Source organism: Zootoca vivipara, chromosome 17 (genome assembly GCF_963506605.1).
Source record: "Zootoca vivipara chromosome 17, rZooViv1.1, whole genome shotgun sequence".
Taxonomy (NCBI): Eukaryota; Metazoa; Chordata; class Lepidosauria; order Squamata; family Lacertidae; genus Zootoca; species Zootoca vivipara.
The window spans coordinates 20,647,448-20,670,614 of NC_083292.1; the positions used below are offsets into that span (position 1 = coordinate 20,647,448).

The window sequence follows — 23,167 nt, forward strand, 5'->3', positions numbered from 1 at the left end:
GGGGGGGAAGGGGAGGGGGGTTGGGGAAAGAGGGAGAGCGTGATTTTTTTGAAAAAGGGTCAGGCCAGGCCATGTGGGTTTTTTTGGCCGTTGGTCTTTGGCACATTCTTGATTGTATCATAATCATTTTCTGCTGTAGCAGAGGATGTGAATACACTTAAAAAAAAAAAAAAACTAAGGAGCCCAGAGAATCCCAGGAGCACAAATTGGGCCTTGTCAAATTGTGTATTTTGTGTATAGAAGGAAATTTAAGGAGAAATTTACTTATTTTCATATTGTATTTTAACTGTTTCTCTGATCAGAAGTTTTTTTACTACCTGATGACTTGTTCCCCCCCTCCAACCCCCCACCCACCCACCCACCCACACTCCAGGCCACGCCGACACCCCCCACCCCACCCCTCCAAAACCCTCCACCCTGCCTCTTTTCCAAGTCAATCTTTGGAGTTTAACACTGTCTCTCATTCTCACATCACCTTAAATCTTTCCTCCTCCTCCTCCACACCCCTCCCTGCGACCCACCCACAACTCCCATCTTTGGTTCCCCTCCCTCCCTCCCTCCCCTCTCCCTGTCCCCGATAATCTTGGTCATAAATATTGCATTATTCACACTTTCAAACTGTGTATTTTCTTACAATAAAAAAGGTTAAAAAAAAGGCTTTACTTCTTTTGCATGCACTTTAACAAAAAAAATACTAGACGGAAAAAAGCAAAAAAAAAAAGAGAAAACCTTTTTCAGGTTCTCAAAGGGAAGAGCATGATATAACTGTCAGAGCTTTTAATTATATTTGTAAATAAAAGTGTTGCTCACGAAGCTTTGCTGTCTCATTGTAGCAGGGGAAGCAGCTCTTTGCCCTGCGCTACCCCCTACCCACCCCATCTCTGGTCAGCCATGGAAGAGACTCACGTGTGGCTTTCCAGCTCTCGTTTTTTACATCCAGCAACAGGAGAGCCTTTTAGCAGCAAACGCCGGCCAATCAGATCCTCTGCTTTTGGGCTGGATGCCGCGACAACTCAAAAGAACCATTTTGACCGAGTCCCTCCCCCTCAGATGTTGCGGGGGGGGGGGCAAGAGGAGCAGAGGAAATATTGTGTAAAGAGGCTTCTGTCGTGTCTTGCACAGGTGACTTTACTGGTGCTCAGAAACACACCTGAAACTTGTAAGGCGAAGAGAAATGTAGCATACATTGTTCCAATACGGCCTTTCCCAGGCTTGAGGGCAGGGAGCCATCCTTCCAGTCCGCAGCCGAAACCGGCTGTGGACAGCGTTCATTGGCTGGTTCCTGTGATGTCACCAGGAGAACACCTATCCCAAGCCCCACATGGATTTGATTTTAGAAAGTATTTCTAGTGCGGATTATTTCGGCAAAGGGCGATTTGATAGATGGGTGGGCATGCATGTGATGAAAGAAAATGAGAAAACGAGCTGCTCGCCTGAAGAATGGGAGGAGGGCCCAGGCTGATAGCTGAATCAGGAATCAGCAATCATTGCCAAAAGGATCATGGGGTTTGGTGGACCACAAGCTTAACATGAGTCAACAGTGTGATGCAGCAGAAAGAAAGAAAGAAGCTAATGCAATTCTAGGCTGCATTAACAGACATCTAGCATCCAGAATAGTACCACTCTATACTGCCTTGGTCAGCCCACACCTGGAATACTGTGTCCAGTTCTGGGCACCACAGTTTAAGAAACCTGTGCAGAGGAGGGAGACCAAGATGATCAAGAGTCTGGAAACCAAGCCTAATGACGAACGGTTGAAGGAGCTGGGGTATGTTAAGCTTGGAAAAAACTGAGAGGTGATATGAGAGGCATCTTCAAATACCTGGAAGATGGAGCAAGCTTGTTTTCTGCTGCTCCAGAACAGATGACCCCCAAACCAATGGATTCAAAGGACAAGGAGGAAGATTCCGACTAAATGTTAGCAACAACACTCTGGTGGTGAGAGCTGTTTGACAGTGGAGCACACCACCTGGGTCCCAGAAGGCTTTTAAATGGGTTGGATGTACATCTGTCATGGATGCTTAAGCTGCGATTCCTGCATTGCAGGGGGCTGGACTAGATGACTCCTGGGGTCCCTTCTAACTCAAGATTCTATGAAATTGCTAAGCTGGACTCACACCACAGTCAAGGAACCAGCTGGGACTTCTTACTACACCTGCCTGCACTCTTAAGGGCTCTAAAGGGAATTTGCTGAGGAGGGGGAGGGGCTGTCTTGGACCCATCAACATTCTTAATATTTTTTTTATTAAAAAAAACCACACACACCCTTTTTTGTGCTTTTGTTGACTGCCTTATCTCTTTGCTCATCCATTTCTGTTTTTACCCATCCACCCAAAGGGATCCCAGGAGCAACTCTGAAGGTTTCAAGGCTGGCACGGTTCTCCTTTTCTCTGCTCTTCTTCTTGGCCTCCGAGCAATATTTAGGGAACTTCTTAGCAGAGAAACCCTCCTTTCGGCGGCCGGGGGGGGGCACCCCATCGCCGCCAGGAGCCACTAGTCCTGCCAAGAACCAGGTACGGTCCAGAGATCAGTGGAGGCTGGGGCATGAGACAGTTCATGTTGCCCCTTCCTGCACTGTCCCAGAGGTAGATAATCTTCTTGCAGCATGAGGGCCACATTCCTTTTCCAGCAACTTTCCAGGGGCCGCATGCCTAGGGTAGGCAGGTCCGAAGGCAAAATGGGTGGAGCAATTAAAGTAAATCTTGCTTTTATACAGTAAGCTAGCACCCAAACACCCTTCTCTATTCCCCATCTAGGCAAGCAAGACACATTCCAGCTAGGCAGGAACAATGAGGGTGAGGACAAGACCAATGGTATGTGTGGCTTGGGGGTGTATGTGTTCTGGGGGCCAGAGAAAGGAGCATGGAGGGTCAGATGTGACCTCTAGGTCTGAGGTTCTACAACCCTGTTCTGGCCAAAGTTGCCCATACTGTGTGCCATAGCTGCCAAGTTTTCCATTTTCTCGCGAGGAAGCCTATTCAGCATAAGGGAAAATCCCTTAAAAAAAGGGATAACTTGGCAGCTATGCTGTGTGCTCTGAGCTAACCCATGTTGCTCCTGCAACCCACTTCCAATAATAATAATGATGATGATGATGGTGATAATTTATTACTTTTACCCCGCCCAACTGGCCGGATCTCCCCAGCCACTCTGGGCAACTCCCAACAGAATATTAAAAGCATGCTAAAATATCAAACATTTAAAACTTCCCTAATCAGGGTTGCCTTCAGATGTCTTCTAAAAGTCAGATAGTTGTTTATTTCCTTGACATCTGATGGGAGGGCATTCCGCAGGGTGGCGCCACTACCGAGAAGGCCCTCTTGTCTGGTTCCCTGTAACCTCGCTTCTCGCAGTGAGGGAACCACCAGAAGGCCCTCAGAGCTGGACCTCAGTGTCCGGGCTGAACAATGGGGTGGAGACGCTCCTTCAGGTATATTGGGCCAAGGCCATTTAGGGCTTTAAAGGTCAGCACCAACACTTTGAATTGTGCTCGGAAACGTACTGGGAGCCAATGTAGGTCTTTCAGGACCGGTGTTATATGGTCTAGGCAGCCACTCCCAGTCACCAGTCTAGCTGCCGCATTCTGGATTAGTTGTAGTTTCTGGGTCACCTTCAAAGGTAGCCCCACGTAGAGCGCATTGCAGTAGTTCAAGCGGGAGATAACTAGTGCATGCACCACTCTGGTGAGACAGTCCATGGGCAGGTGGAGCTGGTATAAGGTTACCAGACATCCCCATTTCCCGGGGACAGTCCCCGGCTTTACAAATCAGTCCCCATACAAAATCCATTGAAGTTGAAAAGTGTCCCCGGATTCATTGGGAAAAAAATCTGGTAACCTTAAGCTGGTAGACAGCTGCCCTGGACACAGAATTGACCTGCACTTCCATGGACAGCTGTGAGTCCAAAATGACTCCCAGGCTGCACACCTGGTCCTTCAGGGGCACAGTTACGCCATTCAGGACCAGGGAGTCCTCCACGCCAGTCAGCCCCCTGTCCCCCAAAGACAGTACTTCTGTCTTGTCAGGATTCAACCTCAATCTGTTCTTTCAATGCATGGGGAAGTCAGGACAAGGATTTTTTTTGGTTGCTTTTATTATACAGCACCTGAAAAGGGCTTGCCAAGTTAAGGGCAAACTGCCACAAATCTCCCTGTGCTCATTGGATTGCATTCTACTCAAGAGTAGACCCACTGAAGTCAATAGATTAGAATCACGCCCACTGTTTTCAGCGAGAGTGTTCCAAGTAGGGCTTAATGTTAGATACCACCCTCTTTTTTTTACTCTGTTGCAATGAGATTCACATGGCAGGCTATTTGACGCCAAGCTGCTCGTAGATCTTTGGCACATGGCTGTCCCACTCAGCCTGGTAGCACATGCCTGCCACAGGTGCACCCAATCCGTACTTCTTGCGGAAGGACGAGGCTCGGAACTTCTCGCGCTTGGCAGCGGTAAGTTTATTCAGGATGGGCTCGTCGCAGGTCAGTCGCTGCGGCTGCTCGTAGACCAGCCACACATAGCGGTGAAGTCCTACGATGGCCAAGGATATAATGCAAAGATTATGGTACGGCTGTCAAAACTGTGTGTTGTTTTTTCTCAATACAGAAAAGCAACCCTTTTTGACTTTTTTTTTTAAAAGAAATGACTATGAAAATGTTCATCTTATTTACATTAACCTCCTTCTCAACTGGCTTCATGCACATTGCTCTCATTCTCAACTGGCTTCTTGACCACTGCCCTCATTCTCAATTGGCTTCTTGACCACTGCCCTCATTCTTAACTGGCTCCATTTGCTCCCATGTAGCAACATTGGTTAGCCAAATCCGATTGACCACACAGAGTACAGAGATCTGAGTCTACTCACTGCTGGAATGGCCGGGATTGCCCATTTGAGTACTTCCCGGGGGGGGGGGGAGATGACAGCCAAGAGAGGAGAGGAAGAGAATAGAATGGAGGCAGCAGGAGATGGGGAAAAGATAAGTCAAAAACGGCAGGAAAAAGAATAGCTTGGGATGGGAGGGAGCAGAAAAACATCCAGAGAGGAACAAGGTAAGTAGTTACTTCCTTTTAAGTTCCTTCACTTCATATTGCAGTTCATTTTTGTTTTAACAATTCTAACACGGTAACAATCAAGAGATTGTTGAAATGCCATCTCCTGTACAGTATAAGAAGGTGTTGTAGAACTAGAAAACGGCAACTGGAAAGGGACGAGTGTTCCAAAACTTTTGACTGGGCAGTGCTGCTTAGTGGTTAGAGCTCTAGAGTGCTAGACCTGGGAGAGACCAGGGTTCAAACCCCACTCAGCCATGAAGCTCACTGGGTGACTTTGGGCCAACCACTGCCTCTCACAGGGTTCTTGTGGGCGCCAGGATGGGGAGTTGTAAACTGAAAAAGATCTGGAGGCCACCAGGTTGGCGGGAGCTGGTTAATGGATCAGCCCGGCCCAGCAAGTCAGTTCTGCTGGTGCAGCAGCCAGAAATAAATCCAGAAGGGTGTGTCATAAGGAGACGAGACCTTGCCTCTCCCACACTGACTTAAGCCCTCTGAATGTACCATTTAAGCTCCACTATGGGTGTGGAAATTTTTGTTACCTGGCTCCCCTAGGCTGTGCTTGACACATGAGTTAATCCTTTGCACAAAGGGGGCATTCAATCTGCAAGGAAACTCAAGTCAAGGCACTTTCCATCTGAGGGCCTGGCAGCCTGATCCTCAGGCATTTGCAGAGTTCACAGTGCTTTACTCACAGGGTGTGGCGGAAAAGTTTGTTTTGCTGGGCAGGTTGGGTCCCCAAGTACCGTATTTTTCACTCCATAAGACACACTTTTTTCCTCCTGGAAAGTAAGAGGAAATGTCTGTGCGTCTTATGGAGCGAATGGAGCCACTCATCAGCTGATTGCAAGAGATCGGGGAGGGAGATAAGGGAGCTAGCTCCCTGCCCAGGCCTCAATAGTTGTCTGCAGAGGGAGGCTGCTTGTTTCCCCAGAGACATGTGACTGGCTGATTAGATTATCTGTCTGGAAACTGTAGAAATGGGTCCCTTTCCTTTCCTGGAGAAGCTGCAGAACTGTGAGTTGAACCCCATAAAAGCAGGATTTTTTCCCCTTTGCAAGGTAAGCTGCACAACTTTGAGCTGATCCTCAAAAAAAATGGAGCTTTCCCCCTTTGCAAAAGAAGCTTCCTCAAATATTTAATTGGGGGGGGGGCAAAGGCACCTAGGCCTCTAGGAGTTGGCTGCTATGCCTAGGACAATTCAAGAAAGCAAAATATTTTTTCTCTTGTTTTCCTACTCTAAAAACTAGGTGCGTCCTATGGAGCGAAAAATACGGGTTTGTTTTTTCCTGCCAGCAAACAGTTAATGAACGGAAGCTTCTGATTGGTTGGGGTTCCAGGAGAGGGAGTTGAAAAGGAGTAGGTTGGGATTGAGGTTGGGAGATAGGGATTGAGAGGGAAGAGTTTTGGTTCTGGATAAAAACATCCACTCTGAGGAATATATCAAAAGCTAGAGAAAGGAGTCTCGTGAGCTTAGTGTGAAGAACAGTGTGTGGTGTCCTGTGAGAGTAATAGGCCAGGAATTAACTGGGAGGCTGAGGCTGAGCCAGGAGAAGTAGAAGCTGGAAATATACAGTCTACTTAGGTCTCATTCCAGTCAGGAGGGGAGAGATTCTGCTACAAAAGAGAAGACTCCCAAACTGTTAAGAGGGGTCTGTTACTTGGAGTACCTCAGGAGTAGGGTTGTCTAAGGGGTGTGTAACTGACAGGGAGTACCACCTTGTTTAAGAACCAAAGCACAGTGGTACCTCTACTTACGAATTTAATGCGTTCCGGACGCACATTCGTAAGTCAGAAAAATTTGTAAGTCGAATCCCATAGGAATGCATTGGGAGAAAAAATTCGTAAGTCGAAGCAACCCTATCTAAAAATTCGTAAGTAGAAAAAAATCCTATCTAAACCGCATCCAAGATGGCGGACGGAGCTCCGTAAGTAGAAACATTCGTAAGTAGAGTTATTCGTAAGTAGAGGTACCACTGTATTAAGCGACAACAGCTGTGCAACAACTGAGAAAGAACTGAAGTGAAATAACATAATCTGAAGTATCCTATGTTTTATTCACTTGTGTCATAAACTTCCCTTTGCTAAATAAAATCTCTCTTGTTTATTTGATCAAATCCTGCCTGAGACTCCAAATTATTAAGTTTTTCCTCACACAAGTCCCCCACAAGATAATCTGGGGTAGTTTGTGGGAATTGGTGTTCTGAGGGCAGGCCCAACGGCGCCAGGGGGGAAAGTGCCATTGCGCCGCACCATACAGGGCGGCTCAGAATCCAAATTAGTCCTGCACCTAAAGTTTATCTAGGTTTTAAAAAACAAACAAACAAACAATTCTTCCACTCTTGTGGACTTCTAATGGAGATGGATGCTGGAAGAATTGGGATAGATAAAAGGAAGGACTTCTTCATGCATTGCATGGTTAAGCTGTGGAGCTCACTGCCACAAGAGGCAGCAATGGCCACCAACCAAGATGTTTTTAAAAGAGGATTGGACAAATTGACAAATTCATGGAGGAGAGGGCTTTCAAAGGCTACCAGCCACGATGGAGCTGCTGTGCCGATACCATTGGAGTCGGCACTGCTTCTCAGCACCAATTGCTGGAAACCACAGGAGGGCGGGGGAGGACTCTTTTCCTTGCATCGTGCTTGAAGGTTTCCCATTATGGCATCTGGTTGGCCACTGTGAGAACAGGATGTTGGACTAGATGGGCCATTGGCCTGATCCAGCAGCCTCTTCTCACATTCTTAGGCTCTTAATGGCTGTGTTGCAGATTAAACTGACAGGAATGTATGGGAGCTGCCTGATCCCAACTCAGATCACCGGTCCATTGATCGAGCTGAAGTACTACTTCATGCAGCACACAGGCAAACTGTGGAACTCACTGCCACAAGAGGCAGTGATGGTCCCCCAACTTGGGCTGCCTTGAAAGTGCCTTCCCAGAGAGAGGCGGAGGTGTGCCTTTTAAAAACGGCCAAGCATACCTGCCAAGTTGCTGTCAGAGAAATAAGGGACCGGGCTGGAAATAGCAGACCGGAAGTAGCGCTGCCGCCATTTTGGAACTGGGCGGAGCATGCTCAGAAGTGACTTTTGATGCTGCTTTGCCCAGTTCCAAAATGGCCGCCGCGCCAGAATAAACCAGGAAAAAACAAAAAAAATCCGTTTTTCAGCTAGGAACAGCTGGAAAAACGGGTATTTCCCGGGGAAAACGGGAGACTTAGCAGCTATGCGCCCAAGGCTTTAACATTTGTTTCTTAAGAAGAAACACTCCCAGCCATTTACTCCAGTTAAAAAGCCAAGAATCTGTCAAGGAGGAAAGAAATGCCTCACCTCTCCACACACATCAAATCATGTTTGAACGGCACTTGGCATCTAGTCCAATCAAACTTCACACTGCTAATCTCTCAGAAGGAAAAACAATCAACCCATCTAAAAGCAAATAATGTACTCTGTATTTGATTTCTGGGTTCCTGGCCCAGGGTGAAGTCCCTACTTGTCTTGGAACAAACCAGCCCTTTGCTCAGTCTCTTAGGCAAGGCAATCACCTTCTTCCAAACCCTCAAAGTTTAAGGTAGAGAATCCACGCAGGTTTCCAAGACGGTGCCCCCCACCCACCCAAGATGATTTTAGAAGTCACTTCCCCTCAGTTTCAGCAGGGGGCAGCCTTTCTGGCTGGTAGGTGTGTATACATCAGATTTGGACAAATGCTGGATCAAAACTCAGCTGAATGTCAGCAAAATGGGAAAGTTTCTCCCCAGATTTGTCACATAGGGAAAATGCCAAAGATGTGACTTTTTAAACTGTCAATCAGTAGGAACAATTTTACCAGGGCTCTCCAATCACAGTGCCTTGACGGGCTTTTGAAGTAACATATCACCTTGTTCTTGTCTGTTCTGGGCTGCTTGCTAGTGCTGTAACAGGTGCTTACTTTGAAAATGCAAGACTTTCAAGCCCTTCTGCCTCTCTGCCTTAGGCCTGCACACTCACTCCTGTCAAATCAGCCTAAAGAAGTCCAGAAGGCCACATTTGGCCCCTGAAGCTAAGGTTCTCACCTAGTGCCAAGGTTAGGGGTCATAGCTGCCAAGTTTTCCCTTTTCTCGCGAGGAAGCCTATTCAGCATAAGGGAATTTCCCTTAAAAAAAGGGAGAACTTGGCAGCTATGTTAGGGGTGGGGAACCTTTGGCCCACAGGCCAAACTTGGCGCACCACGGGTTCAAATTTGGCCCATGGGGCTGTTTTCCCCAATCTACAGCCACCTGCCTTGGACTTGGGATTTGAGGTGTGCTAGTGGTAGCTATAGGGACCCAGGTGGCACTGTGGGATAAACCACAGAGTCTAGGGCTTGCTGATCAGAAGGTCGGCGGTTCGAATCCCTGCAACGGGGTGAGCTCCTGTTGCTCGGTCCCAGCTCCTGCCCACCTAGCAGTTTGAAAGCACATCAAAGTGCAAGTAGATAAATAGGGACCGCTCTGGCGGGAAGGTAAATGGCGTTTCCGTGCGCTGCTCTGCTTCGCCAGAAACAGCTTTGTCATGCTGGCCACATGACCCGGAAGCTGTCTGCGGACAAACGCCGGCTCCCTCGGCCTATAGAGCGAGATGAGCGCCGCAACCCCAGAGTCAGACACGACTGGACCTGATGGTCAGAGGCCCCTTTACCTTTACCTTTAGGGGTAGCTATGGGGTTGATAATACACAATCAGAGAGCCCTAAAGCATCCTCTGGCTCTACTGTCAATCAGCTGGTGAGTGGTAATGCCACAACCATGAGGCATTGGGGTTCTTTGCAAGCCCAGCAAGTCCCAAGTCTGGGACTTCAAAGCACCCAACTGTCTGTGACATCAGGTGTTTGGCAGGTGGGCACCCTTGCCCACCTGTCAAATTTGGCCCGCAAAGCTAGAATCTGATAAAGGTCTGGCCTGCAGAGCAATTTTTTTATTTAAAAAAAAAAGTTTGCCCACCCCTCCACAGTGGTTTGCCTACCTGTTCCCTTGGCAGGCGCAGATCCAATATAATCCGACAAAATGCACCCGCTGCCAATGTCGTTGCCTTGCATGTTGGTCACCAGGAAATGGTGCCACTCTCTAGAGGAGGAAAAAGAGCAGGAGAGGAAACTTCAGAATTCAACATCCAAACCAAGTGTTCCACATTAATCCTCCATGGTTTCCCTATTTGGTAAAATCCACCACCTAACTCAGCAGCGCAGCATGTACTTTTCAGCTGAAAAGCAGTGTACAAGTGCTCTAATAACTAAAAGATGCTAAGAACAGAGGAAGCTGCCAAAGTCAGACCAATTGATCCATCTAGCTCAGTATTGCCCCACCACTGAGCTATGGTCTTTCCCTGTGTGGCTGCACAGTTATTCCACCCTCCCGGGATGATGACCATTGAAAACATGCATACTTCTATAAAGACAGGAGCAGGCCAAAGGGAGAGGATGTCCCTTTTGTGGTCTCTCTCACCTGAGTTTCGGATCCACCCTGCTGGGAACATCCAGGTCTGTGAGAATCAAGGTGTAGAGTTTTTGCGGGTCGCAGCCCTCCCAGTCAATGGATGTGGGACAGTTCTGGACCTGTTCAGTTTTAAGGGAAATTGGAAACCAGTGCACATCTCTGGGAATAGGTGTTGCACGATGGCAAGGCCTCACTCCTGTTAGCAATCGCGCTGCAGCATTCTCTGCTGACTGCAGCTTCCGGGTCAGCTGCATAGCTGCCAAGTTCCGGCCTGAGAAATAAGGGACTGGACCGGAAGTAGCAGACCGGAAGTAGCGCTGCTGCCATTTTGGAACTGGGCGGAGCATGCTCAGAAGCTACTTTTGATGCTGCTCTGCCCTGTTCCAAAATGGCTGTCGCACCAGAAGTCACGCTGCAGCCATTTTGGAACTGGGCAAAGCAGCATCAAAAGTCGCTTCTGAGCATGCTCCGCCCAGTTCCAAAATGGCCGCCATGCCAGAATAAACCGGGGGGAAAACAAAAACAATCCGTTTTTTCGGATGGGAACAGCTGGAAAAACGGGGGTTTCCCGGGGAATACGGGAGACTTGGCAGCTATGGTCAGCTGATTGGCACTGGAAGCCTGTCTCCGAATGAGATTGCTGCAACCTCTGATCAGCTGATTGGCACTGACAAAAAACTACCAAAGTTGGACCTGGTTAGGGATCTGACCCACCGGCAGCATCCAGTCCCCCAACCCTGTGCTTAAAGGGAGACCCCCCCCCAAGTTACAAAGAAGCAGAAAGACGAAATGCGAAAGAGGCTGATATAAATCAAAAAGGTTCTGCTTTGCTCTGCAGGCAAGAAGGACCTGCAAGCAAGGACTCGATTTGGTAATGCAATCCAGATGGCTCCGTCAAGTGGTCCAAGCCACAGGGAGCAGGGAAGGGGGAAGAAACTGTCCAGAGTCAATGCAGGAGGGATGTTCTTCCCATACTCCAAACAAAGCAGTAATTGGAAGCAGTCACGCAAGTGAGGCTTGCTTACAACTCTCTCATTTCATTCGCCTTTCCCTCCACCTGGTTTATGAGTCTTACTGGATCAAATCCATCCAGCGTCCTGTTTTCCATAGCAACGAGTCAACTGCTTCTAGGAAACTTGCAAGGACAATTAGAAAAAAGGACTATGGAAGACCACTCCCAAGATATGACTGCAGCAGCGAGGCTACTATATGCACAAAGATGGAAAGATATAGCCCTACCCACTTCAACTCCCATCAGCCCCACCAAGCACAGCCTTTTTGGACTACAACTCCGATGATAGCTGGCTTTTAGTTAGGGCTACCATGCGTCTGGATTTTCCCGGACATTACCAGGATTTCAAAGGTGAAATTGGGACACCTTGTTGCCCACTGTAAGAACAGGATGCTGGATTAGATGGGCGACTGGCCTGATCCAGAAGGGCTCTTCTTATACTCCATTGTTTTTCGGAATGTTTATTATCGCCCCAAGGAAGGAATGTCTTGTTTCCAAACTGCATCAGGTAACAACAAAATATTTTGAATGCCTTCAGAACTTTTTATCTCCACTTTATTTCAACTGAATAAAGGACCATTGTGGGGGGGGGGGTGTTAAAGAACATTTTAAATAAAAATGTTTTGTGTACAAAAAAAGAGAGAAAAGAAAAGAGATTTACAAATGAGCCAGCATGTAGAAATGAAGCATAGTGGAAAGTTAATTCAGAACATCTGATGTATTTTTGTGTTTCAGAAAAATAAAAGATTTTAATAAAACACAACGGCTCCAAATGGCACAAAAATAAAGAAAATATTTTACCCTGCAGCTAGGAAAGGGGGGTGGAGAAGAATGTTGATGCTGATTTTATATATATGACACTCAGATACAAAAAGAGAGAGAAAGAAAAGGAACTGCTAAAGTTAAGCACACTCAAACTTGTTTACGGTGTAAAATAGTGCTGGGTTGATACAGAATTTTCCATGGATGCCAAGTTTAAATAGTGGCTTGTGTTATGTTGGCTTGTGCCCTGAACATTTGACTCCACCCCCATAATTCCACACAGAGGCAAATGCCTCACAGTCCATCATTATTGGATAGCCCCCTGAGCGATTGTTCATCCCCAGCCAATCACAGCACTCAGAAGTAGCCCCTCATTTGAATGCCTGCCGGTATATAAGAGGAGTGCTGGCTGGAAGTCACCAGCATTTGCAGGTGGGGCAGTTGAGCTGGAGAGGACGAACCAGCAAGAGGCCATGGCTGGCACCAAAAGGGGTAGAAAGAGCCAGCAAAGCAGAGCCCAGAAGATCCTGAACAGACGAGGGAAGCTACCTCAGAAACCCAGGAGGAACGTTTGCATTATCAGGTTCCCGAGAAGCAGCTACTTAACATCATGCCCTCTCCTGTCCTGGTATTTCAACCGGAAGATGCGGGACGACATCCTTTCCTTACAGAAGGCCAAAGCCGCCTTGAGCCCCTGCATAGCAGATGTCCACCACAAGATGTCCCTGCGGCTGGTCAAGCAGCGGAATCAGCAGCACCACCCTTGTTCCTGCGCGAACTTCCTCCACTCCACTCTCAGGCAAGTGGCGAGCAAGAAGCGAGCCAAGTGGGTGGCGCCAGCTTCCCCCAGGAAACGCCAACGTTACTCCGACGAGGAGATTTTCTACAAGTTGGCAAAGCCCTGCAAATCGAAAGACCAGGACTCATCGCCCGCCAACCCAGGGGCGGCAGAGAACATGGCTCCAGGGGTACCTCAGCCAACGGCAAATGAGCTCCAGGAGGTATCGAGCTAGACCAACATCTTCCTCGCTCTTCTCAGGACAGCAAGCAGGCCTGACAAGAAAACCGAAGGGAGAAGAGGGAGGCAAATATATATATTACATAAGCCACTGGCCTGCTCAAAAGATCCTAGGGAACTGAAGGGGCGTGTCACCACCCACATTCCGATCCTGTCCTGGAGCCATTTTTTGCAGAACTAATAGATTTATCAATGCCTGCAGGAGGAGAAAAGAAGATATTTGAGCCATCGGATAAATAACAAAGTCACCTGGAAAAAGGCCCGCATCTCTGAACCTACCCCTTGAACGAATAATTATTCCTTTCCTCGCTAACAAGAAACAGACAGAAATTGGCTACCGCTTGAAGGAAAATGAAAAGGGATTTGTCATTGTATCCAAAGTGTGTTTCCCGCCCCCCCTCAGGAAGTTCATCCTGGAGTAATAATAAAACTGGATCTTTTGAAACGTATACGGTACTTTGTGTCCTGAACTTGTTAGACACATACACGCAATTATTACTTATGATGATTCAATTAGCCTTCATGCAGTTTCCACGGGGTGGTATATGATATAAAGCAGGCACGTCCAACAGGTAGATCGTGATCTACCAGTAGATCACTGGACATCTGTGGTAGATCACTGGTAGATCAGTGGCTCCCCCCAAAGAAGCTGAACAACTTTGGCTCCTTTAAAAACAGCTCAACATTTTGGCCCTTCACCGCCCAAAAATCCTCCCTAAAAGAAGCTCAACAAGTTTGACTTGAACCCCCCCATAACAGGGCTTTCCTTCCTAAAAAAAAAAGCTCAAAAACTTTGACCTGAACACCCAAAAAATGGACTTCCCTCTTCCCTAAAAAAGGTTCAACAACTTTGACCTGAACCCCGCAAAAGGGGGTAGATTACTGCTAGTCTTTAACTCTGTGGGTAGACTGCAGTCTCTTGGGAGTTGGCCACCCCTGATATAAAGCAACACCAATAAAAATACGTATTTTTAAATATATTTTTTAAGATAAATCCTATCGGAGAAGAACAATCTCAAGAACTCAAAAAGTGGTACACCCTGAGAAATTTTTTGTTTTGTTTTAAGCTTCATTTATGATTTCAGGCCAGTGGGATAACTCTAGGCAAGACTTCCTAACCCAGAAATGTTCAGGTGATTTTATTTTTGGGAGGGGAGGGGAGATCCTTATAAGGAAAGGTTAAAACATTTGTGTCTTTTGAGGGAGAAAGGCCAGGAAAGACTGATTGGGTGACGTGATGGAGGCATAAAATATTATGCTTGGGGGAGGTATTGTGACTCCCAATTGTTCAACCATAGCAACAGCAAAACAACCCCCCCCCAGTGGAGACTTATTTGGTGAATGGGGCACTGGCCCACCAACCTCAGACAGCCCCACCTGCCTGCCTTCTAGCCTAGGGAGCAACCCTGGCTTTCAGCTTCCTCCTTTGATTTGAAGCACCACGGAGTCCACTTGAAACAAACATGGCTTCCCTCAAAGAATTCTGGGAGTTGCAGTTTGTTAAGGGTGCTGAGAGATGTTCGGAGACCCCTTGTATCCCCTCTGAGAGCTACAATCCCCAGAGTCCCCTGTGAGGAAGGGCTGGTTGTTAAAACACTGCCAGTTGTGTGGTTTGAATGTGGCCTTGGTCTCAGTGCCGCCCTGCAAGAACATTAGAAGAGGCTGCTGGATCCCATTGCTACCAAGGAGTGTGGTGGAGTCTCCTTCTTTGGAGGTATTTAAGCAGAGGCTTGACAGGCATATGTCAAGAATGCTTTGATGGTGTTTCCTGCTTGGCAGGGGGTTGGACTGGATGGCCCTTGTGGTCTCTTCCAACTCTACGATTCTAGTCCAGCAACCCGTTCTCATTGATAGCCTTCTCCTTCTTGTGGAACTCAGCAGGGAAGAGGATGGGGACAAAGCTAGAATTAATTGGCACTGCCTGTGATTAGTTCTGGCTCCCCCACTGTTTGGCTCCCAGCCGTCTGCCCTACCAGTCCCCCAATGGGAACCAGTCAGGATTACTGGAGATTGCTTCTTGCCCTGCCTTGTCCCCTCCTTTCCCACAATGGCCAGTAAGCGAAGAAAAGGAGTTGCCAAAGACTCCCTCAAAACCAGGTCCAGCCCTAAATGGTAGCTGCTGGGTCTTAGTGAGCAGAAGTGATCTTGGACTCTTACATCCACCTAAGGGGAGCCATCCTCAATCAGGATGATGACCTATTTTAGCCCAGCACAGCAGCAGCACCCCACCCCCCTTGTGATTCCCAGCAACTGGTATTCACAGGCGTACTGCCTCCGACAGTGGAGGGAGAACGTAGCCATCATGTCTAGTGGTCACTGATAGCCTTTTCTTCCTTATGCCCCACCCAACCCAGTTGCTCCTCAGCATTCCACAAGGAAACCCACGTGTTCCAAAAGATCCAGATTTATTAGTATTTCAAGAATTCCTGGGGTGAGGAGGGAGCACCCTGAACAACAACAATCCTTTTGTTCGCATAGCAGTGTGAGCCGATTTCTGTTTGCCTCTTGCTGGCGAGGGAGAGAGGCGCATGTCCTTTCAGAGCGTGGGCTCACAGATGTCAAGCCCCCTGCCATGTTCTTCGATGACCATGCCATGGCTCAAAAAAACTTTCCCAGTGCCCCCTACTGAGGCAGAGATAAACAGCCTAAAAAAAAAAATCAATTAAAAAAATCAGGATTGGAATATGGGTGCAGGTGGTCTCCCTTTAAGTTCTTGGATCTTTCAACACAGGGTTCTTATTTTTAAAAATTATAGTTATTATTCCCTTCTTCCTCTCTTCTCCTCTGGATCATTTCCCAGGCCTGTTTGCTGTTCCGAGAAGGAGGAGAGGGGTGTCTGTCTCTAGCTTACGGTCTCTTGAAGTCCGCTCTCCGCGGACTGGGCTATCCCAGCAGCCGAGTTCTCTATCCCCACGTCATTGTCACCGCTCTCCTCTCCCGATTCTTCTGCTCTGGAGGGTTTCGCCAAGCGGTAGAAAATCTCCTCATCCGAGTAACGCCGCCGCTTCTTGGGGAGGGAGGGGGCCACCCACTTGGCGCGCTTCTTGCTCGCTATCTCCCTCAGGGCGGCCTGCAGGAAGTCAGGGCAGCGGCGAGGGCCCGGCGGGCACTTCCTGGGCTGGCGGCTCCGAAGGATCATCGGCCGGCTGGAGCGCAGGGAATATCTGGCCCCGTGTGAAAGGTTGCTGCCGCCCCGCATCCACCTATTGAAACACCAGGACATCAGCGGGCACTTCATCCGGTAGCCTCGCCTCGGGAACCGGACAATGCAGATGTTCCTCCTGGGCTTGGGCAGAACTCTCTTTCTCCTGGCCGGTGTCTTCTGTGGCCTGCTAGGCCGGCGGCTCAACACCCGTCTCCGCTCTCTGCTCCGCCTCCATTCATAGCTCCTCCTCCTTTTTTCCGGGCGACGCCTCCTCGGCCAGCTCCTCCTCCTGTTCCTCATGGAGTAGGAGACCCTGTACGTTTTAAGAGCTGCCATGTCTTCCTTCCCCGCTCTTGCTCAGCTTTCTGCACGTTGCAAATGCTAGTGACCTCATCCAAGCCGTGCTCTTATATACCGGCAAGCATTCAAATGAGGGGCCGGCTCTGAGCCCTGTGATTGGCCAGGGGGGGACAATAGCCTGGGGGGCTACCCAATAATGCCAGACTGTGAAACGTTTGCTATTGTATGCAATGATAGGGATCGATGATGTAGTGGGATTATTATTATTTTTAAGTGCAGGAAGTTCAGTAGGAAAGGCCCCCATTGGCTACTACTTCTTCACAGAGCACATCATTAAACTATGAAACTCTCTCCCACAGGAGGTGCTGGTGGTGGCCACCAGCTTGGGTGGTTTTGAAAAAGAATCGGACAAGATCATGCAGGAAAAGGCTATTATTGATGGACAATGGCTATGCTGAGTGTTAGAAACTCAGATAGATAAGCTAGGCGTCAGATGGCTCCTCAGGCCATAGGCGTCAACTTCCGGATAAGAAAATAAGGGAAAATAAGAGATCAGCGGCGGCGCGCCACCGGAAGTCGCTTCTGCGCATGTCCAGACATGTGCAGAAGTGACTTCCGGTGGCGGCTATGCCCGATTTCCGGTGCCCAGACATGGGTAGAGCGGCACGAGAAATTGGTACTGCGCATGCACAGTAGTGACTTCCAGTGCCGAGCTGCCCGTGTCCACATGTCTGGGCACCAGAAATCGCTTCTGCGCATGCTCGTGCATGTGCAGAGGCGATTTCCGAAGCCAAGTGAGCGAGCAGCCAGCTGGGAGCCAAGACATGGCTATTGGCGCCGGCAGAAGCTGCTAATCCAGGGGATTTACGGAATATTTTTCAATTCGGGAGACCAGTGGGAAACGGAATTAAATCCGGGGGTTTCCCGTGAAAAACAGGAGACTTGGCAGCTATGCCTCAGACCAAGGTTGCAGTCGCCAAAAAAGGAATGTCTAGTTGCCATTTGGGGGCAAGATAGCTCTGTAGTCTTATTTTCCCAAGGATGGACTGACTGAGATTGATTATCAGTTATACATCCGACTAGATCAGACGACAGCCTTGAGCTTGGTTAAGAATTTTTAGAACTTAGAAAAGTCACTTGTTCCAGGAGAGTCCATGTATACATTGACCTATCCCATGGGTAGGCAAACTAAGGCCTGGGGGCCGGATCCGGTCCAATCACCTTCTAAATCCAGGTGGCGGACGGTCTGGGAATCAGCGTGTTTTTACATGTGACCTTTTATTTAAAATGCATCTCTGGGTTATTTGTGGGGCCTGCCTGGTGTTTTTACATGAGTAGAATGAGTGCTTTTATTTAAAATGCATCTCTGGGTTATTTGTGGGGCATAGGAATTCGTTCATTCCCCCCCCCAATATATATATATATATAGTTCGGCCCCCCACAAGGTCTGAGGGACAGTGGAGCAGCCCCCTGCTGAAAAAAGTTTGCTGACCCCTGGCCTATCCAGGGGTCTATCTTTATCTTAATGGTGACCCGGACCATTCATAACGTAAGAATATTATCCACAACTGCGAGCAGGGCAATGGGGTGGAGACAAGCTACAAGAAGTAACTATAATGTTGTTCACGGCTCCAGCTTAGGCTGCACAGAAAAAGCATTTCAGTTCCTGAAATTCATTCTGATTGTACAGATAAAATATCACGGATATGCGAGTTTCTCAAATGCATCTGGTTAGCTACTCTGAGAACTGGATGCTGGATTAGATGGGCCACAGGCCTGATCCAGCAGGCTTTTCTTATATTCTAATGTTCACTGGGCCCCACGAGGAGAGTCTTTAAATGCAGACAACTCTGTGTCTGTGTGTGTGTGTGAGAGAGAGAGAGAGAGCGCGCACAAGTTGGATATATAGATTATGTTCCATTAGGGATGCGCAAATCTGTCAATTTCAGTTTCTCTCCATTTCCAATCTTCCAGTTCTCCACGCATCCAGTTCAGTTTGCAATTTTTTTCTTTAGATAAAAACAGTCCTCATGAAAATTTATCAGCATTTTAGTGCATTTTTTTCGTAATGCCCTCATTTTTCTGTGCAGATTTGACTAAGATACACATTTTTACAAAGCAATCTGTATGCTGTTTTCACAAACACATTCGTTTTAAGACACACTTTCCCTCTTTGCTTAAGCATGTTTGGGTCACATTTCTTGGCTGGAGAACAGCACTGGAAAGTTTGGAGAAGTATGAATGTCAAAGGATGGCTGTGTTGAAGTTTGTGAAAGGTTTCAGAAAGTGCAAATTATGAGCTCGAGTCAATTCTGGAACTCCGGACATATTTCTGGGCTCCTAGTTATTCTGTTCTGAACGTTAGCAAGGAAGGTGGGAAGAGCAATTTTGAATGCACCAACATATAAAATCTCCCTGCATGTAGAAAGCAAGCAGAGCAGGGAGAGAGAGAGAAAAGAAAGGAAAGCAGAAAGGAAAAGAAGACTATAAGACTGTGGATGTTTTGTGGCAGAGATTATTGAGTTGTATACCGGCAAATTTAGGCTGCACTATTAAGATGAATTTGGCAATCATGCACAACAAACTCGGTAACACACACACCCAAAAAACCCACCCCAGACTTTTTGAGGTCAGAAAATTGATAGGGAAGTATGCAGGCAAGTGTAAGATAACAATGGCTTGGAGTGATTTCATGGAACCTCTGGGCAAACAAATCATAAGGGTGGATTTGTGGGCTGTGAGACCCCTTCACCCATGCTACCCCACACTTCCTTCTCCCAATATATGGACATTGGATTCTTATCTCATTATGTATACATAATAAAGCTATCTTTAGCCATCTCACCCCTTGCTTTTTCCTGTAAGACAAATTGCAGTCGTTAACAGTCATCAACGAGTTTCCACACCATTCCCACTATCCTTCTGAATAATACCCCTCCCCACCCTCACACTATATATATAAGGGTCTGGAGACTTCTGTTTCAGCGTATCTGAGGAAGTGTGCATGCACACGAAAGCTCATAATAAACTTAGTTGGTCTCTAAGGTGCTACTGGAAGAAAAACATTTTTTATTTTGTTTCCAATACTGTCTATGGAGTTTCTCTTTGCTTTGAAAATCTGAATAGTGGAGCCTCCTTGATTGCATAGGTATAGGGAATCTCTGGATCTAAGGAGGAGAAATTGTGGGACACTTGGAGGAGGACACTGCATGGGCAAGGAGGAATGAAAGGAGGCAGGAGGGGTTCGCAATCCAGCCCCTTTGTGGAAAACAAAACACAAGACGTCTGGACGGATGCTCAATAAACGAGTTGTCTAGAAGAGCCCAGAGAGATAGATAGGTACATGGGACAATAAACGAAAAGGAAAAGGAGGGAGGGCAGATGAGAAAGAGAGAGAGAAATGGAGGGAGGGAGGGAGGGAGGGAGGAATAGTTTAGAACAGGGTGGATTTGATTTAAATCAAATCGATTTAAATCACAATTTAAATCACTAGTCAGTAAGACTCATTCTTGCTAGTATAATCTTAATATTCACAACCAGATGAAGGTTTCATTTTTGGAATAATAAATTTTCAGAGTAGTTTTTACAGTTATATCAAAAATTACTGATTTTGTTATACAGTGGTACCTCGGTTTATGAACACAATTGGTTCCGGAAGTCTGTTCATGAACTGAAGCGTTCATAAACTGAAGCGAACTTTCCCATTGAAAGTAATGGAAAGTGGATTAATCCGTTCCAGATGGTCCGCAGGGTACTTAAACTGAAGCGTTCATAAACTGAAGCGAACTTTCCCATTGAAAGTAATGGAAAATGAATTAATCCGTTCCATATGGGTCTGCGGTGTTCATAAACCGAAAATTCATAAACCGAGGTGTTCATAAACCGAGGTTCCACTGTACTATTAGAAATACATTGACATAATTATGAAATAATTGTAAGGTTTAATAAGTTAACTGTTTATATTTGGACAACTTTTCTGCCATACTTTATTGGAAGGAGAAAAATAATCATTTCCTTGATAAAAAATTATTTAACTAAAACAATAACATTGTAGCGTATGTATCCATGTTTGTTAACTGATGTGGTTAAACGATTAAAAAAGCACCCTTAGACCCTTTAGCATACATGAAAAACTTAAAATAAATCCTTATTTCCTGATGAATAGCCTTTGGACTATAATGTAACTTCAATAGAAAACTCTCTTTAGAAAGATTTTTCCTCCAAAAACATTTTATTTTAAAAGTCCAATTTAAATTAAAAAATAACCGATTTACATTTTTTTAAAAAATCTGATTTAAAAAAAAATAATCATTGACTTTTATCCACCATGGTTTAGAAGAGAGATAGAAAAGGCAGATGAGGGAAGGAAGATAGAGTGGTTAGAGTGTCAGACCCAGGAGTCCCCAGTTCAAATCTCCACTCGGCCATGGATTCTTTGGTTGAGATTCCTGCATTGAAGGGAGGTGATGACCCCCCCCCGCCCCGTTCCTTTCTATGAGAAGCTCACTGGGTGACCTACCTCGCAGGGTTGCTGTGTAGGGAGAACCACGTACCCCACCCTGAGCTCCTTTGGACGTGGACGCCACAAAGAAAGGAAGCCAACCCGGGTTTTTGCCTTGCTCCCCGAGAAGAATCCTGAACCCGCCTCGGAGCCCTTTTACCTGGGTTGGGGTGAGCTCCTGGCCCAGCTCCCGGAGCTCCACAGCCCCATAGCGGACCCGCAGCGGGCGCGCCGGCTTCTCGTCCGCCTCGGCAAGGCTCAGGGGCCCGTCCCACGCGCTCAGCGACTGCGGCATCCTCGGGGCGGAGACCAGAACGGAGGCTGGAAAGCTGTGCGCGCGGCCACCGGGAATCTCCGACGCTTCTGCTACGTCCCAGGCGCGGCTCTGGGGCCCGGAGGCTCCAGCTGGAGAGGCGGAGGGAGGGGCAAGGCGGCGCCCAGCCCCACCGATCTCAGCCTCGGCGCCTCCGCCTTGGTCCGCCTGCACAACTGGGTCACGCCCCGACGGCAGGAGCCGCCAGTGTCCCTCCGCGCAGCCCTCGATTATATATCCATCTCAGTTCTGCAGCAGACCCGTTGAAGTTTTTAAGGGAACTCAGTTAATCCGGTCTGTTAGTTCCAATGGGTCTACTCCGAGGAGTAGAGGCAGCCCTCTGCATGCAGTACAACTGCGTCCCATGGGCGTAGCCGGGATTTATGTTAGATGGGGCAGGATGCCATCATGCTCTCTTGCTCTGTCTAGCAAATTCGGAGTGACATGTCTCAACAACAGTTGCTTACAGTACAGTGGTACCTCGGTTTAAGTACACAATTGGTTCGGGAAGTCTATACTTAACCTGAAGCGTACTTAACCTGAAGCGAACTTTCCCATTGAAAGTAATGGAAAGTGGATTAATCCGTTTCAGACAGGTCCGCGGAGTACTTAAACTGAAAGTACTCAAACCGAGGCGTACTTAAACCGAGGTATGACTGTACTTGCTTTATGGCCAGGGCACACCGGCGAGATGACCGCATGGGAGAGACTTTGGAAAGTAGATTTGTAATTTACTGACTTCATGTTATATGCCTTGAGAGAAAGCTTAGTTAATGAAAATGATGTATAACCCCGTATAAACTAGCGTTCGTTGGTTAAAAGGCTGCTGGTGAATTACCTCTAAATTCTTTAATGGGTTGCCTGCCTCAAACAAGTTTGGAGCAGGATCACTCCTTGCATTGATCTCATGTGAGCAGCAGAGGGAGCTCTGAAGCCACGATTGTTTCCTTGGCATTCCTAGAAATGGTTAGCTGGAGGCAGAAGCTCTTCATTACTTGCGTAATATTATTATTAATCTGTTACAGGAAAAGCTTTATTCTGCTTATTGCATTCTGAGAATCCAGAAGAAGTCTCCAGACACCTCCAACCTCCTTTTCTGGGTGGATTTCCCTCCTTCCGCTCGGCATCAAATGTTGACTTGCTCATCTCTGTTATGTTATACTTTTTTCATAAAGCCAGTTTGCGAATTTACTTTCCTTATTATTTGATTTACTTTTCTAGAAGAGAAAGGAGAAGAGAAAAGAGCCTTACGTCTGCCTGACCTTGATGGACATCAGGGAAGCTTTAAATCCAGGGTGGAGAATCTGTAACTGTGCCCCCCCCCAAGTTGCTGGACTACAACTCCCATCATCCCTGACTGTTGGTTGTGGGTGATGGGTGTTGTAGTCCAGCAACATATGGTGGTCCACATAGTAGCCATTCCTTGTTATTGACTGATGGCTTGCATTTCTAGTAAATTGTTTCCTAAGGAGCTCAGTACATGGTTCTCCCATGGGCGTAGCCAGGATTTGCCCCCCCTTGATTATGCCCATGTCTCCACCTGTTTTATCCTCACAACGTCTCTATGAGGTAGGTTAGGCTGAGAAGCAGTGACAGGCCCGAGGTCACCCACAGACCTTCCTGGA

The 23,167-nt window shown here is 47.4% G+C and overlaps 1 protein-coding gene across 1 annotated transcript; it reads right to left on the reverse strand.

Annotated features, from left to right (window-relative positions):
* Positions 1-3,650: 3,650 nt before the first annotated feature.
* Positions 3,651-21,622, reverse strand: LOC118076506 (phosphatidylethanolamine-binding protein 1). The gene is made up of 4 exons (XM_035099311.2): positions 21,390-21,622; positions 10,501-10,610; positions 10,022-10,122; positions 3,651-4,526 (listed from the first exon to the last, which is right to left on the reverse strand). The coding sequence occupies exons 1-4, from the start codon at positions 21,522-21,524 to the stop codon at positions 4,309-4,311; spliced, it is 564 nt and encodes a 187-aa protein (XP_034955202.1). The 5' UTR covers positions 21,525-21,622; the 3' UTR covers positions 3,651-4,308.
* Positions 21,623-23,167: the final 1,545 nt, after the last annotated feature.

Bases quoted from the DNA above. Each gene is read 5' to 3' on its own strand.
- LOC118076506 (XM_035099311.2), bottom strand. From the start codon at position 21,524: ATGCCGCAGTCGCTGAGCGCGTGGGACGGGCCCCTGAGCCTTGCCGAG. The intron at 10,123-10,500 runs GTGAGAGAGACC...TTCCTCCTCTAG, and splicing joins AGGGTGGATCCGAAACTCAG to AGAGTGGCACCATTTCCTGG. The intron at 4,527-10,021 runs GTAGGCAAACCA...TGGCCATCGTAG, and splicing joins TGCGCCTGCCAAGGGAACAG to GACTTCACCGCTATGTGTGG.